Raw genomic sequence first — 16,595 nt, forward strand, 5'->3', positions numbered from 1 at the left:
CTGAATTGATAACAATATCCATATCAATCGAATTATGACTCAATCGACAAATAAGTTTATTTTCTTAGTTTCATTATTATTACTGTCGAAACCATTTTTAAACAAAAATTTGGTTATCGAAAAAAAACAAAAATTGGAGTCGCCACCGATCCATGATTTAGGTGTGACTAGCTCACCTTAAAAACAAATTTGGTCTACGAAATTTGAGAAAATGGGTTCGGAGTCGATTCACATACGAGGAAGGTTAGCACCTAGTAACGCCCAAAAAATCGGTACCAAATTGATTATTTAATGTCTTGGTGTCGAAAATTAAAAAGATTTTGTTAAACTCAAATGTTGAAATCCGAAAAGGATAATCAATTATTCAAGTCATGCGAAAAAATTGAGACCCAATACGTTAGGGTACAATTTCTCAAAATCCCCGAATTTTGAATATCACCTTTTAAAAAAAAAATTTAAAGAAAATCCTCATTTCGAGAAATCAATATGTCATGCCCAATGCGTTAGGACATAACATATTGAATTCCCGAAAATAATTTTTATTTATATATTTTAAATAACTAATATTCTCGGTTATTTGGAATTAACAAAGAAAATCGGAACCCAATACGTTAGGGCTCAATTTTCCTCGAGAATCCCTAACTTTGAATATCGTTTTTTATTTTCAAAACCTTTGAATCATAAAAATAAATTTAATGTTTTGATAAAATCAAAATATTTATTTTTAAAGTATGACAAAATATTGATGCATATATATTCATGTATACAAAATAATAAACATAATAAATAAATAAATATATATATATATAAAGTTTATAAAAACTAAAATATAAGCATAATATTTAGTAATTATAAAAATATTGACATATGTATGTATATATATATATATATATATATTTAACGGATATATATTTATAAAAATATGGAATAACGTAAGTATATGTGTATACATATTATAAAAATATTTATTTTGGATCATAAGATATAAAAAAATATAAATATTATAAAATATATACGCATACATATGAATATAAAGCTAAGAAAAATAAAATAATAATAAAATATATGATATGTATGTAGTATATATTTAAAACGTTTTAAAAGGTATATATATGTATATTAAGAGGCATATGCGCATATAAACAAATATAATAATAATATAACATATAATAATGAACTAATAACCATACAGTAATAATAACGTAAATGAACCATATTGACAATATAATAAAAACTAAAAATAATAAATTAAGGATTAAATTAAAAAAAACAGAATTTAAAAAGCTAATTACAAAATAACATGAAAGGGAGTAAATTAAAACACGCACAACAGGGGGAGGACTGAACGAGAAATTTACCCAAACCTACAATGTTGCGCAGCATTGGACCAATTTAAAACAATTATAAAACATGCAGTAAAATTTAAAGGAAATAATAAATTTAATTTAAACAACCCCAAAAAGAAAAGGACCAATCGCGCAAATGGCCCCTTTTGAACCCTAATAAAATCCCATTTTAAAACCCTAAGGCCATTCCCTTTCTCTGCCACAACTCCTCTCAAAACCCCTCCTCTGCCGTTCCAATCTCCTCCCTTTTCCGACCAGATAACGGCTAACGAGAGCGCCCAACGAATCTCTCGACGGTAAGTCCTCCTCCCCCTCACCCTTTTCGTGTTTTGTTTTTAAGAAATAAAAAGAAAAGAACCAAAATAACTTAAAAAAAAGGCAGTAAAAGAACAGAGAAAAATAAAACAAAATTCTACCTTCAAAACTATTTTTCTGTATATTTTCTTTTTGATTTCAATACCAAAAAATTTCTAAACCCCCTTTTACAGATTCGATTTCCCTTTTATATAGCCCCCCTAAATCTTTTTCACAACTTGCTATTCCCCCCATTTTGCTTTCTGCTCGCGGTTCTTTTTATTGCAGGTACATGCGTGTATGGGAATTGCTGCGACGTGGGGCATGCACGGCGCTGGAGGTTGCTGAGACGTGGGATGTTGTTGCGAGGGAAGAACGTGGGCAGTTGCGGCATGGGGCGATGGTGGCGTCGAGGCTCTCTGCTAGTTAGGCTAGGGATTTGGGTTAATGACTTGGGCTTGTAATGGGTTTGGGCCTTAGGCTTAGTTGGGCCCGGGCAATAATTGGGTATTACAATTACAAACATAATTTTTGGGATAGATAAGAGTTTAATAAAATTTTCATAAATATATGTAAAAACTAATTAACCGAGCATAAATATTCATTACTTTAAGAATACATGCAAAGCATTCGGATTTAATTTAATTAAAATTTTTATTACTAAATTTATAATAGATATGCTTTAATTACCCTTCATATTTACTTACCTTATTGTTTTAAGTACAAATATTTTTAGATATATATAAAAAAATGTGTGAAATCAAAGATATATATTTTACCTTATTATTTTAATTAACATGGTATTGGAAATCAATAAAGTATTTACTATGTTTACCCTCTATACAAGTGAAATGAAAGAAAAAGAAAATAAGAGACTATTTGTAGTTAAAGCGGGTGGAGTAATTGCTACTTTAACCCCTCCGCTATTTTGAGTTATTCTTAGAGGGTCTTCCATCTTCTTGTTTTACTATGTTGGTCCTCCTTATTTTATTCTAATTACAATTTGACATAAATTAAAGTATCAATTTTACATTGACACCCCATAGTATTTAATATAAATTAAAAATTGTGCAGTTTAATTTCTTAAATATTAAAAATATAATATCCACATTCTCAATCTCTTTTTTTCTTTCAAGTCTTATTCGCACAAACAATTAAATTAACATATTTTTGTTGATGTATTGCTATTATTATAAATTTGTAAAAAGGTATCCGTTATTCATATATTATTTTAAAATTTTATAATGTACAATATTATAATACAATTTCTACAATATAACATTTTTTTATGAAATAATATGGTTAAATTTATTTTCACATTATTAGTTAAATTTTAAGAAAATACTAAATGATTTTAGTATTTTTCCTCTCCTCTTACTCCACCGATCTTCTGGCAGTTATCCCTTCATTTCGTCTATTGTTTTTTAATATAATTCAGTAACCGTCTCCGCAAGGTATTCTCCCCACAAAAACAAAAGCATTGTGGAAGTAACCATCTCCTCTCTTTCTTCTCTTTCCCAAAGCGCCAATCCAACTGCTTACCAAGCAAACCCAATTTAAAACAATCCCGCCAACCGCCCTGCTCCGTCGCCGCATCACCTTTTCTCTAAATCTTCCAAAGCATCTTTTTTGCTGTGCTTCCACCGTATTGGATCATTCCCCTGTCCTCCTCTAATAACTACTTCTCCTCTCCGACCGGTCGACGGCCAGTTGGCTTAAAACTATCGTCGACATCAGCGTCCTATTTTGTGATAGCGTGGATTTAGATCGGATGAGCCAGAGAAACGAGAAACCTTTGGGAGAAGAGGGAACGGATGATCCGATCCCTCCGCTGCAAGTGGATCTGAAGATAAACGACATCGTAGGGAATGGGATATCGGGAATGCTTTACAAATGGGTGAATTACGGGAAAGGATGGAAACCGAGATGGTTCGTTTTGCAAGACGGAGTTTTATCGTATTATAAAATCGACGGACCTGATAAGATCCTTGTTAGCCAAGAAACAGAAAAAGGATGCAAAGTTATCGGCGAAAAATCTCGCCGTATTATCTCCCGCCATCGCGATTCCTTTTCAAATAATTCGCTAACCAATCGCAAACCCTTCGGTGAAGTCCATCTAGAGGTCAAAGTCAAGAAAAAAGGTTTAAAATAAACGAAAATGATTTTGATTTTTGAGTTATTGATTTTATTTTTTGTCTCAGGTTTCTACTTTCAGGCAAAGCAAATCACACGATAAGAGATTCTCAATCTTTACCGGAACGAAGATGCTTCATTTACGAGCCGAGTCGCAGGACGATCGAGAAGCGTGGATGGAGGCGCTTCAGGCTGTTAAGGATATGTTCCATAGGGTGTTCCATAGTAAGATAGTGGCGCCGATGGTGGCCAAAGTGGCGATTTCAACCGAGAAGTTGAGGCAACGGCTGGTGCAGGAAGGGTTAGACTCAGCGACAATCGAAGATAGCGAACAGATCATGAGGAACGAATTCGCCACGTTGCAGAAGCAGCTCGTATTGCTTAAACAGAAACAATGGCTACTCATCGACATCTTGCAACAATTAGAGGTATATGTTATGAAAATGAGAAAAAAACATTCAATTTTCAAAAACTGATCCAACATTTACTTCGATTCACTAATCAAAAATTATATTTTCAGATTATTGATATTTTTTTAAAAAAATTCAATAAAACAGGTAAATATGTCACATTATATTAAATTGGTGTTAATTTAGGTTTGATTTTTTGTTTTTTTTCCCTTTTCTGAAGTTTTTGAATGAACATGAGAGGAAAAATTATCGGTATAGATGTTGTATAGATGTTATTGTTGTAATACCCAATTATTGCCCGGGGCCCAAAGCCATAAACACCAAACTAAAGTAAATTAAAACTAAACCTAGCCCAAAACCCAAATTACACCCAAGCCCACCTAGACCTAACCCTAATGGCCCAAACCCATAACGGAGCCAAAAAAAAACCTAGCAGTGACAGCAAATTGGCGCCGCAGTAACCACCCCCGCAGCAACCGCCTCAACGTCGCCCCGCACGTCGCACATGTCGCCCCGCACCAACCATGCACGTTTTCCCTGCAAACGAACCACGAACAACACTAGAATGACCAAAAATATAGCAAAAATTGTAAAAAGATTATTATTTTGCTTTCTCTGTAAAGATTTGGCTATATAAAGCCAATTGTTTTTTTGTAAAGGGGTTACGAAAATTAAGAGAAAAAAAGAAGAAATCGAGAGGAGAGGGGTTACGTTTTTGTATCAGAAGATTATTGAGAAAATATATAAAAAAAAAAATTGGAGCAAAAATAAGAAATTTTTTGAAAGGTGATTTTCTTTGTGTTTTATTTTCCATTTTTTTCTTTGATTCTCTGTTTTAAATTGTGTGCAAAAAGAAAGGAAAAAGTAGAGGAGTCTTTACCGTTGTAAGCCAAGCGTCGTGCAGCCTTGACCACTTTTGCAGTGGGATTGCATCGGTGACGAAGGAGGACTGGCGGCGGCGGCCAAAGGGATTTGAAACCCTAGCAGATCAGGCTAGGGTTGATTTGCTTTTAAAGAGTAACAGAAAATGACAATTTCAAAAAAAAATTGGGTTTTATAAAGGATCAAAACGGCGTCGTTTCGAGCCTTGATTCCAGTGGCCAAAACGGCGCCGTATAGGCTTATACCCGCGTGTGTGACCCGACCCGCCTAGGTGACCCGCGTGTTTTCGCTAGCGGGGATATTTTCGCAATTGGTCCCCCTGTTCTTGCCATGTGTTTAAATTTTTCTACACATTTTATTTTTATTTCAAATCGGTTGCAGCGCAGTGTTTTGGAGAACGAGATTAATTTCTCTTTTGATCCTCCACTGTTAATTGCGTGTTCTAATTGATCCATTTGCGTTTTGTTTGTTTCAGATTTGCCCCTGAATTTTCGTTTATTTTAATTTTAATCCTTAGTCTGTCATTTTAGATTTTTTTATATTTTAATATCATCAATACTGTTATATTGCATTATTATTATTGTTATTATTATCATTATTATTTCTATACATATACACACGTATATTTTTTATAACATATATATGCATATATTTTAAAATATATGTATATATTTTAGACTTTATAAATACATGTATATATTTTTATACATATATATATTTTATATTTTATTTTCATAATTTTTATATACATATATATCTATTTACATTTTATAATACATATACACAAATATGTTTATCTTTTACGTTATATTTTACAATACAAGTATACATGCATCTTCTATGTTATATATATGAGTATTTTTTTAAACAAAATATTATAAATATATATTTTATTCATTTATATATATATGTATACCTATTGTCGAAACCATTTTTATTTTGAAAAAACAAAAATTAGTTATTGATTTAAAAAATAAAAAATTTAAGTCGCCACCGATCTTTTATTGAGGTGTGATCGGCTCACCTTAAAAACTATTTTGGTCTACGAATTTTGAGAAAATAGGTTCGGGAGTCAGTTACTCACGAGGAAGGGTTAGCACCCTCGTAACGCCCAAAAATTGGTACCAAGTTGATTAATTAATGTCTTAATGTCGAGAGTTAAAAAATACGATCCCTAATTAAATCAAGTTATTTATTAAGACTCTCTCATTTAGGAGAAGAAATGTCACACCCAATGCGTTAGGGCACAACATTTTATTTCTTCAAAAATGAGTTTGTCCAAAAGACTTGTGTTATAAAATTTAAAAGAATATTCAATTGTTTAAAATTTATGAAGAAATCGCAGCCCAATACATTAGGGCACAATTTCTCAAAATCCTAAACTTTGAATATTTCCTTTATTAATTTTAAAAAAAAAAATCTTTGTCTCGAGAAATCAATACGTCACATCCAATGCATTAGGACACAACATATTAAATTCTCGACAACAAGCTTTTCATTTTATTTTTGATTAAAGAGCATTCTCGATTATTAGATTAAACGAAGAAAATTGGAACCCAATACGTTAGGGCTCAATTTTCTTGAAAATCCTAAATACGAGTATTATCTCAATTTTGAAAGTTTTCTATTTTTTTAAATTCGAGTAAAAAAATGATGTAATGCTATCTTTGATGCATGAATAAATGTCGCTTTAACAAATAACAATAATAACTACAACAATGGTATAGAAATAATATAAACAAACAAACAAATAAATAAATAAATAAATAAAATCAATGACATACAAAGTATCAAATAAATGAGCAAAATAAAAAAACATTCTTTTAAAATATAAATGAAAATATAAATCAATAAACAAATGAAGGAAATAAACAAAATATAAAGAATAAAATGTACATAATATATATACATTGAAATTATGAAGAATAAAAAACATATGATTTACATATAAAATTTTGGATTATAAAATTTATATAAACAAAATACATAATGCATTTTGAAAATAAAAACATAGATATATACGTATATATATATATAAATATAAAAATATTTATTAAAAATATATAAATATATTTACATGTACATATATAAAATATATATATATATATACATATATATAGATTAAAAAATTACATATATATAAAAAATAATAATTACATTATTGAAATTAATTAATTTAAAAAATATAAAAAAAACACTAAATTGAACTGTAGATAAAAATCTGGGGCAAATTCGCAAATAAGTGAGATCTAAAGGACCATATTGAACACACCAATAATGCAGAGGGGCTGGAAAGGAAATTTTCCCTTCTCCTCTAAACGGCGTCGTTCAAATCGGACCAAATTGAAAACAAAAATAAAGTAATGAGGTAAATTTTTAAAAAATAAAATAAACCAAATTGTAAAAACATTAAAAGGCGCAGGGGATAAATGCGCAATTTACCCCTCCGCATAAAAACACGCAGATCCTAGGCTGGGTCGGGTCGATTTCAGGTCGGCCTCCCTAAAACGACGCCGTTTTGGACTTATGGGGCATCTCCAAAACGGCACCGTTTTGGTACCCTATATAAGCCCCTAACTTTCCAAAAAAATTCATTTTAAGCATATTTAAAAAAAAAACAAATCCTTTCAAAAAAAGCTCTCCCCCCTAGTTCGTCCGGCCAGGGTCCGGGCATCGGCCGATCGTCGGCCACCGCGCCGGCCGCCGCTCTCTGGAGACGGCATCGCTGTCTGCGGTGGCCGAAAAAAGGGAAAACGACCATTTCGGCTCTCTCGACCCTTCCAAGCCCAGATCTGAGTTCGACCCCTTCAAAAAATAAACAAAAACACCCCAAAACCCCGTGAAACCCTTCGGCTTTTGGTGTCGAGTGGAGACGATCTCTATTTGTCCCAATGCGTTCGAAATCGAATGGGGGTAAGTTTCTTCGCCTTTATTTTATTTTATTTTTGTATGTAAAAGATAAAAGAAAACATATATAAAACGAAGCAAAAGTATCAACCTTCGTGTTTATGATTGATTCTCTGTTGGTGTTTTCAGTTGCTCTTTTTGTGAAATGCTGCCTTTTTTTATTGATCTTTTTTTACAATATTTTTAAATGGCTTTTTATAGCCGTAATAAAATAATAACATAGAAAGCAAATCTGTTTACATCGATTTGATTCGCAATCTTTTGATTTTTCTTTCCATATAATGTTTCCTTTCTTGCTGTGCAGGTGAAGGCGTGCGACTCATGCGGGGGCTTGGATGCAGCACAAATGTTTACCCCAGAAACCCTAGGGGTTTCTAACATTGTTTTGGGCCACTGGGCTGGTATTTTGGGCTTCTGTATTTCGGGTTTGGGCCATATAGGCTTGTTGTAGTTTGGACCTTTTATACCCGGGCCAAAAAGGTGATAGCTTGGCCGAGAGATACGTATCAGAATTATGGGACTTCACCCGTGTTAGCGTAACCCAGAACGACTTGCAAAAGTTGAAGGAGATTTGGGATCAGTGGAATAACGAGGTTAGACAGTTATTTTTTTCAAATTATGGGGATTTACCTTATTTGCTTGATATGAAGGTAGACAAATGTCTGTTTCGGGCTCTCGCCCAGTTTTGGAACCCCGCTTATAGTTTCTTCATGTTCGAGAATGTTGATTTGGTGCCTACAATAGAAGAAAACACGGCTTTACTTCGGAGTTCGAGGATTCAAGTGGACAAGGTCTACTCGAAAGCTGTAAATGTACCAACCTTTTTGAAGAATCTGATGAATATAACGGGGATGAGTGAGCAGTGGGTTTCAGCTCGGGTCAAGCAAAATGGGGATAACAAGTGCATTCCTTGGAAAAATTTGAAGGATCTCATTCTAGCGCACCCAGATGCGAAGAAGAAGGTAGATATATTTGCTTTAAGCATATATGGTTTGGTTGTGTTTCTTAAGGCTTTGGGACATGTTGGCAAGGCGGTCATTGACTTATTTGATCGGCTTGATAAGAGAGTTAGACCAGTCTCGGTAATTTTGGCAGAAACCTTCAGGTCGCTGAATGCGTGCCGGAGAGCGGGAGAGGGTAGATTTATTGGATGTATGCAGCTCCTACTTGCATGGTTCCACAGTCACTTTTGGAAGGTTGAAAAAGTTTCATATCGGGTCTTTTCTGAAAGTTATTCACCATTGAAGGAGATAGTGGCTACACCAAGGAGGGATGACATCTCAGAAGAGAAATGGATGGCAATTTTTTAGAATTTGCAAGAGGAGGATATCGAGTGGAGAGCTTCGTGGTTTCTTCTAGATGATATCCTATATCGGTGTGGGCATTTTGACTGGGTTCCTTTGCTTGGAATTTGGGGAGTTGTTGGTTATGCCCCATTGCTAGTGCTAAGACAATACAGGTCAAGGCAGTAAGTGCCGGCAACTCAGGGATTGGCGGAGTGTGAATTCTCGTATAGGGGCGATGGTTACAAAAAGAGAGTTCGTGAGATAGTCAGTGCATGGAGGCAAACTCACCGAAGGAAGAGATTGGTTGTGGTTCCGATAACAACTTCCTAATATAATGAATGGTAGGTTAACAGGATCAACGATAACATTCCTGGGCCAAGTTCAGAAAATAGTCAGTTGATGGAGGAGCATTTGCGTGTTGTCCCTACTGAGCTGGAAATCATAAAGCAGGACTTTGAAAGAAGAAATGCAAAATTAAAGAAAAGAATAGAGCAAATGGAAGAAGAAAAGGTAAATTTGAGACTGGATGTGGATGTTCAGACTCGAGGCCGATAAATTAAGGAAGGGGAAGAATAAGGCCGAAGAAGAACTAGATAGCTTGAAGACGGATTACAAGAAGCTGCGTATGTCAATGAGAACTGTCAAGCTTGGAAAAACTTCAAAGCTGTGGCGTGAAGGGATTCGAGAAGAAAGAAACAAGAAAGACTGGTGGGAAAGAAAATTTCAAGAGGTTCAGGCACGAAATGAAGCATTAGAAAAGAGTTTATCAGAGAGCCAAAAGGAAAAAGGCAAACTAAAAGACAGAGTTGTTGAGTTAGAAGGGTCTCTTCATCAACATAGAAGTCGAAATTCTGTAGTAAAGTTAAAGGCAAGCCTAAACAAGATTGAAGAGATGAAGAGTAAAATAGAAGAGTTAGAAGCAGCATTACGAAATTGTGAGGTTCGGATTGAGCATCTAGAGGCAAATGAATGTCGTCAGAATGAGCAACTTCATTATTTCCAGAATCAAGTCAGAAACAGGGATCATGTTATGGGAGAAGCTGTGGTTCAGATTCGAGAAGTGGCAGATCACTTACAAACTTTGGCAGTACAGGCTGACAGGTTGAGCGTGAAGTGTGAGTTGGAGTCAGATCAAGGACAAGAATTGGCCTCATTACTTAAAAAGATTAAGGTCTTGAGTATTAAGGCAAAGCCTTATTTGTAGCCCATTCTATGTAAAGAGATATATTTTCTAATAAAGTTTTCTGAATGTAATTAAAATTAACGCCTTTTTGCATTCATTTTCATACATCACATCATATGCATTAAAAACTATTAAAGGGTTCTAATTAATCAAAATCATTCCTCAATTAACCTGGAAACCAACCAGCCAACCCAACACCGTTACGGTATAAGAGCAAAATCTAAAAGTATGGACCAAAGATTAGAAAAGCTCAAACAGTTCGAAAAAGAAATGCAGGATCAACTTCAACAGCAAATACAAGAGCAGCTCGAGAATATCCAGCAGAAAATGATAGACAAAATAGTAGAATCTCAAGGGAGCATGATGACACAGTTAACGCGACTGTTGAATGAGGGAAAGGTTAAAGGAAATAGCCCTATGGCCAATGTTGAAGAGGAAGCTGATGACGGACCTCTGTATTTTCCAGGCTTCACCCCTCCACATGCGCAGCCCCAAGCTGAGGTATACCCTCGCAAATCTTCTGTTACCATTAGGCCTCAGCAGTTTCAGGCCGATGCTTCAAGGTTGATGAATTACCAGGTTGGATCAAGCTCTGGCCTTGAGAATAATCCTGTCAATCTTATTATCCCCAATTTCGATGAGGCGGTTGAAAAAGAAAAAGTGAAAGAAGAATTGCCAAAGCAATTTGAGGAAAGGTGGAAGTGGGTGAAGAGATGTTCAAGGCAATAGAAAGCACTGAGAGATATGGTAGGATTGATGCTAAGGATTTAAGTTTAGTTCCAGACTTGGTGCTCCCTTACAAATTCAAGATGTCAGAGTTCGAGAAGTATAATGGGACTAGTTGCCCTGAAGCCCATATCACCATGTTTTGCAGGCGAATGACTGGGTATGTCAATAATGACCAACTATTGATACACTACTTTCAGGATAGCCTCACAAGGGCAGCATCTAAATAGTATAATCAATTGAGCCGTGCTAGGATTAGTTCCTAGAGGGATTTGGCACAAGCCTTTATGAAACAGTACAGTCATGTGGCAGAAATGGTTCCTGATAGAATTACCTTGCAAAACATGGAGAAGAAGTTGAATGAAGGTTTCAGGCAGTATGCTTAGAGATGGAGGAAGGTTGCAGTTCAGGTTCAACCGCCGCTCCTTGAAAGAGAAATGACAATGCTCTTTACAAACATGCTGAAGGCCCCATTCATCATACATATGTTGGAAAGTGCCACAAAAAGCTTTTCTGACATAGTCATGAGTGGTGAGATGATTGAAAGTGCTATAAGGAGCGGGAATATTGATGTTGGAGAGAATAACAAAAGGCAAGACTCAAAGAAAAAAGAAAGTGAGATGAACAACGTGAATACATACAACAAATCGATTACGGTGAATCAGCCCAGAAAGGTAGTGGCTAATCAATAGGGTTCATCAAAACAGGAATCTGGCGTGAGACCAGTTCACACCGATTCCAATGTCATATAAGGAGTTGTATCAGAATTTATTCAACGCACACATTGTTGCCCCTTTTTACTTGACCCCTTTACAGTCTCCGTATCACAAATGGTATGACACGAATGCACAACACGATTACCATGCAGGAATTACGGGGCATTCCATAGAATATTGTGCAGTTTTTAAAAAGCTTGTTGAAAAGCTCATCAGCATGGGTGTTGTCAAGGTAGATGATGCTTCTGGTATAGGAAATCCGTTACCCAATCACACTGATAGTGGGGTAAACATGATGAGTGAAAATATAGGGAGAAGGGTCAAGGAGATCATTGCTGAGGTAAAAATCCCTTTGAAGTGGGTTTAGAAGGAAATGACGGGAAGAGGGTTAATCGTCTCAGATTCAGAGGGAGGTGGTGAGACCCAAAATTATTGTGAGTTCTATCAAGAGGTGGGACACGAAATTCAGAGATGTGGAGAATTCAGAGCTCTGGTCCAGAGCATGATGGATAATAGAGAAGTGGAGTTTTTTAAAGAAGTGGAGGAAAAAGGAAGTATATGCGCAACGGAGTCAATGACGAGGATTCCGAAGGTTAATCATCCTGTGATTATCATCTCGCGCCCTAAGGTTAATGAGGCTAGGGCACAGGTGACACCGAAGATTGTAATTCAAAAGCTAACAAATTTTTCGTATAAGGATAGTAAAAAGGTCCCCTGGAATTATGAGTGCAACGTAACAATCTCGGGAAAGGAAGCTTTGGTTAGTATTACAAAAGAAAGTCAAGAGACAGCTTCTTATACGCGTAGTGAGAAGCATTGCGATTTGATAAATGCCCAAGTAGAATCAGCGGAAGGGAATTTTTTTATGGCAGAATGAAAGAAGAAGAAGACAGTTGAATCTAAACCATTGATTAATGAGCCAATAAAGGAAGAAGAAGCCACTGAATTCTTGAAATTTTTGAAACACAGTGAGTATAGTGTTGTAGAGCAACTGCATAAGCAACCAGCTCGTATATCTGTGTTAGCGTTGCTCATGAGTTTAGAGGTACATCGAAATGCGCTGATGAAGGTGTTGAACGAAACATATGTGGCTAATGATATTTCTATCAACAAATTAGATCAGTTGGTCAGCAATATAGGCGTCGATAATTTTATCTTTTTCAATGATGACGAGATACCATCTGGAGGTATGTGGTCCACTAAAGCTCTACACATTACTACTCGGTGCAAATGATACATGCTGCTAGGAGTTTTGATTGATAATGGATCTGGATTAAATGTACTGCCCTGATCTACTCTCAATAGGCTACCTGTAGATAGCTCACATATGAAAACGTGTCAAAATGTAGTAAGGGTATTTGATGGAATAGAAAGGAAGGTTATGGGGAGAATTGAGATACCATTGTTGATTGGCCCAAATACTTATGAAGTGGATTTCATTGTAATGGATATCAAGCCTTCCTATAATTGTTTGTTGGGGAGACCTTGGATACACTCGGCAGGGGCTGTGCCTTCATTGTTGCATCAGAAGTTGAAGTTAATATCAGAGGGACGGTTGGTGACAATAAATGCCGAGGAGGGTATTATCGCGTCAATAACCAGTAATGTACCATACGTAGAGACTGATGATGAGGCGGTGGAATGTTCTTTCCGATCTCTAGAGTTCGTGAATGCAACATTTATTACTGAGGAGAATAGAATCCTAGTGCCAAAGATATCCAATACTACAAAAATGGGTCTTCAATTAATAGTGGGAAGAGGAGCTGTATCAGGAAGAGGATTGGGAAGACATCTACAGGGAGGAGTTGATGCACCAATGATGAAAGATAAGTTTGATCGTTTTGGTCTAGGCTACAGACCAGACATAAAACAAAGGAAAAAGGAAATGGAAAGAAGACAGGAGAGAAGAAGGGCACGCCTAAGTGGAAATGAAGTTAAGTGGGAGCCTATGGTTTTTCCTCACATATCCAAGACCTTTGTATCAGGAGGTTTATTTATCCTGAATAAAGAATGCTTAAGGAGGAAAGTCTTGAAGAAATGTTGGGAGAGGTTCACATCAATGCTATAGGCACAATTGAAAGAAAGGTCTTGCTAGAGATTCGCCCTTATGAATCTGGAAGTGAGCTGAACAATTGGACTGCGGAAGAAATTCCTGTAGTTTTTAGAGCTTGTTCAGAGTAATTGTTCAAAACATCCTTGTTGTTTTGACATAAAATATGAATTTCTTTATATGCATATGTTGAACGTTATGTTTCTAATAAAGTACACTTTTTGTATTCATTTTTGAGCCAATAGTCTTTCATTCTTTTCGAGTAATCATTCTTTTATTTTTTTTCCGCATCATTCTTTTATTCATTCATAATCATATTTATTCATAAATTCATACATTTTTTGTATATTCTTTGGCACCTACCGTAGGTCCCCGGATATCAATGATATGAACGATACTGCTTCAGACTCAGAATTCCCTTTTGAGCAAGACATGTGTTTAGAGGGATCACATGATTTTGAAGATGACATAGATTGTGGTGTATCCCCGGACCTATTGAGAATGGTAGAACAAGAGGATAAGAAAATCTTACCTCACAAAGAATCATTGGAGATTGTGAGCCTAGAGGAGGGAAATGAGGTAAACATCAGAACTAACATTACAGCCAAGACAAGGCGAGACTTCATTGAATTACTCTATGAATTCAAAGATGTCTTTGCATGGTCATACATGGATATGCCTGGGTTAAGCACTGATATTGTAGTACACTGTCTTCCTATAAAAGAAGATTGCAAGCCAGTTCAGCAGAAGCTCAGGAGAATGAGGCCCGATATTGTGCTAAAGATAAAAGAAGAAGTCAAAAAGTAGTTTGATGCTGGGTTCTTGCAAGAAGTCAAATATTCAGAATGGGTAGCCAACGTTGTCCCTGTCCCTAAGAAAGATGGGAATGTGCGAATATGTATGGATTACAGGGATTTAATTAGGGCCAGTCTAAAAGATAATTTTCCGTTGCCTCACATTGATACTCTGGTGGATAATACGGCAGACTATTCATTATTTTCTTTCATGGACGATTTTTCTGGTTACAATCAAATAAAGATGCATCCGGAGGATATGAGAAAGACCACATTCATCACTTTGTGGGGAACATTCTGTTATAAAGTGATGCCCTTTGGATTAAAGAATGCAAGAGCAACTTATCAAAGAGCCATGGTGACTTTGTTTCATGACATGATGCAGAAGGAGATTGAGGTCTATGTCGATGATATGATTGCAAAATCCAGAATGGAAGAGGAGCAAGTTCAAGTTCTGAGGAAATTGTTTTTGAGACTAAGAAATTTCCAACTCAAGCTTAATCCAACAAAGTGCACATTTGGAGTAAGATCAGGGAAGTTGCTAGGCTTCATAGTCAGTGGAAAAGGAATTGAGGTTGACTCAGATAAAGTCAAGGTGATACGAGATTTGCCTCCATCATACACTCAGAAAGAGGTACGAGGTTTTCTGGGAAGATTGAATTACATTGTTCGGTTCATTTCACAGCATAATCCGGGTGTATGGGATGAAGAATATCAAAAGGCTTTTGAAAAAATAAAATAGTACTTGTCCAACACTCCAGTGCTATCACAACCTAGTCCGGATAGGCCACTAATACTGTATTTAAGAGTATTTGACAATTCCATGGGGTGCGTGTTAGGCTAACATGATGAGATAGGAAGAAAAGAAAGGGCAATATATTATCTTAGCAAGAAATTCACTGATTGTGAAGCGAGGTACTCGTCTATTGAGAAGTTATGTTGTGCCCTGGTTTGGACAACTCGGAGATTACGGCAATATATGTTGTATCATACGACATGGTTGATTTTAAAGATAAACCCCTTAAACTATATGATGGAGTTGATTGCTTTGAATGGAAGGATGGCCAGATGGCAGATTTTTCTATCTGAATTCGACATAATGTATGAGAGTTAGAAGGCCGTGAAAGGGAACGCAATAGCTGACTTTTTAACTAGCAGAGCCTTGGAGGATTATGAGCCTTTAAATTTTGATTTTCCAAATGATGATTTGATGTATGTGGCAGCCACTGAAGAAAATCCTCAAATGGATAGTGTGTAAGCTAAACTTCGACGGAGCCTCAAATGCTGTGAGTAATGGAATTAGGGCAGTCCTGGTATCTCCAAATAGAGATCATTATCCTATTGCTAGCAAACTGGATTTTGATTGCACGAACAATATGGCAAAATATGAAGCAAGCATTATGAGCATTCGTGCAGCCATTGAACGTAAAATCAAAGTGTTAAAAGTGTATGGGGATTCCGCATTGGTGATATATCAACTCAGGGGAGAATGGGAGACAAGAGACACTAAACTGATCAGTTATCGAAAGATGGTTCTTGAATTGATGGACGAGTTTGATGACATCACTTTCTGTTACCTTCCACGAGATGAGAACCAGATGGCTGACGCGTTGGCCACCCTAGCCTCTATGATCCAAGTGAATAAGTTAGAGGACATGAAGCTTATTCAGATGAGTATTTCTGAAACCCCAGCTCATTGCTATAATATTGAGGAAGAGGAAAAAGATGACCATCATTGGTATTTGAATGTATTACAATATGTGAAAAATTGTGAGTATCCAGGTCAGGCAACGGAGAATAATAAGAGATCATTAAGAAGAACGACCATTGACTATGTCCTAGATGGAGAGATCTTATACAAAAAAGGG

The 16,595-nt window shown here is 35.9% G+C and overlaps 1 protein-coding gene and 1 long non-coding RNA gene across 2 annotated transcripts; both read left to right on the forward strand.

The window, feature by feature from the left end:
• The first annotated feature begins 1,345 nt into the window (after positions 1 to 1,345).
• LOC128039754 (uncharacterized) lies at positions 1,346 to 2,258 on the forward strand. Its single transcript, XR_008194289.1, has 2 exons — positions 1,346 to 1,642; positions 1,929 to 2,258. It is a non-coding gene; the product is annotated as an uncharacterized LOC128039754 (long non-coding RNA).
• Positions 2,259 to 3,065: 807 nt separating this feature from the next.
• On the forward strand, positions 3,066 to 4,968 carry LOC105797187 (oxysterol-binding protein-related protein 1C). The gene is made up of 2 exons (XM_052628118.1): positions 3,066 to 3,762; positions 3,842 to 4,968. Exons 1-2 carry the CDS (start codon positions 3,412 to 3,414, stop codon positions 4,247 to 4,249), a joined length of 759 nt encoding a protein of 252 aa, XP_052484078.1. The 5' UTR covers positions 3,066 to 3,411; the 3' UTR covers positions 4,250 to 4,968.
• Positions 4,969 to 16,595: the final 11,627 nt, after the last annotated feature.

Source organism: Gossypium raimondii, chromosome 3 (assembly GCF_025698545.1).
Source record: "Gossypium raimondii isolate GPD5lz chromosome 3, ASM2569854v1, whole genome shotgun sequence".
Lineage (NCBI taxonomy): Eukaryota > Viridiplantae > Streptophyta > Magnoliopsida > Malvales > Malvaceae > Gossypium > Gossypium raimondii.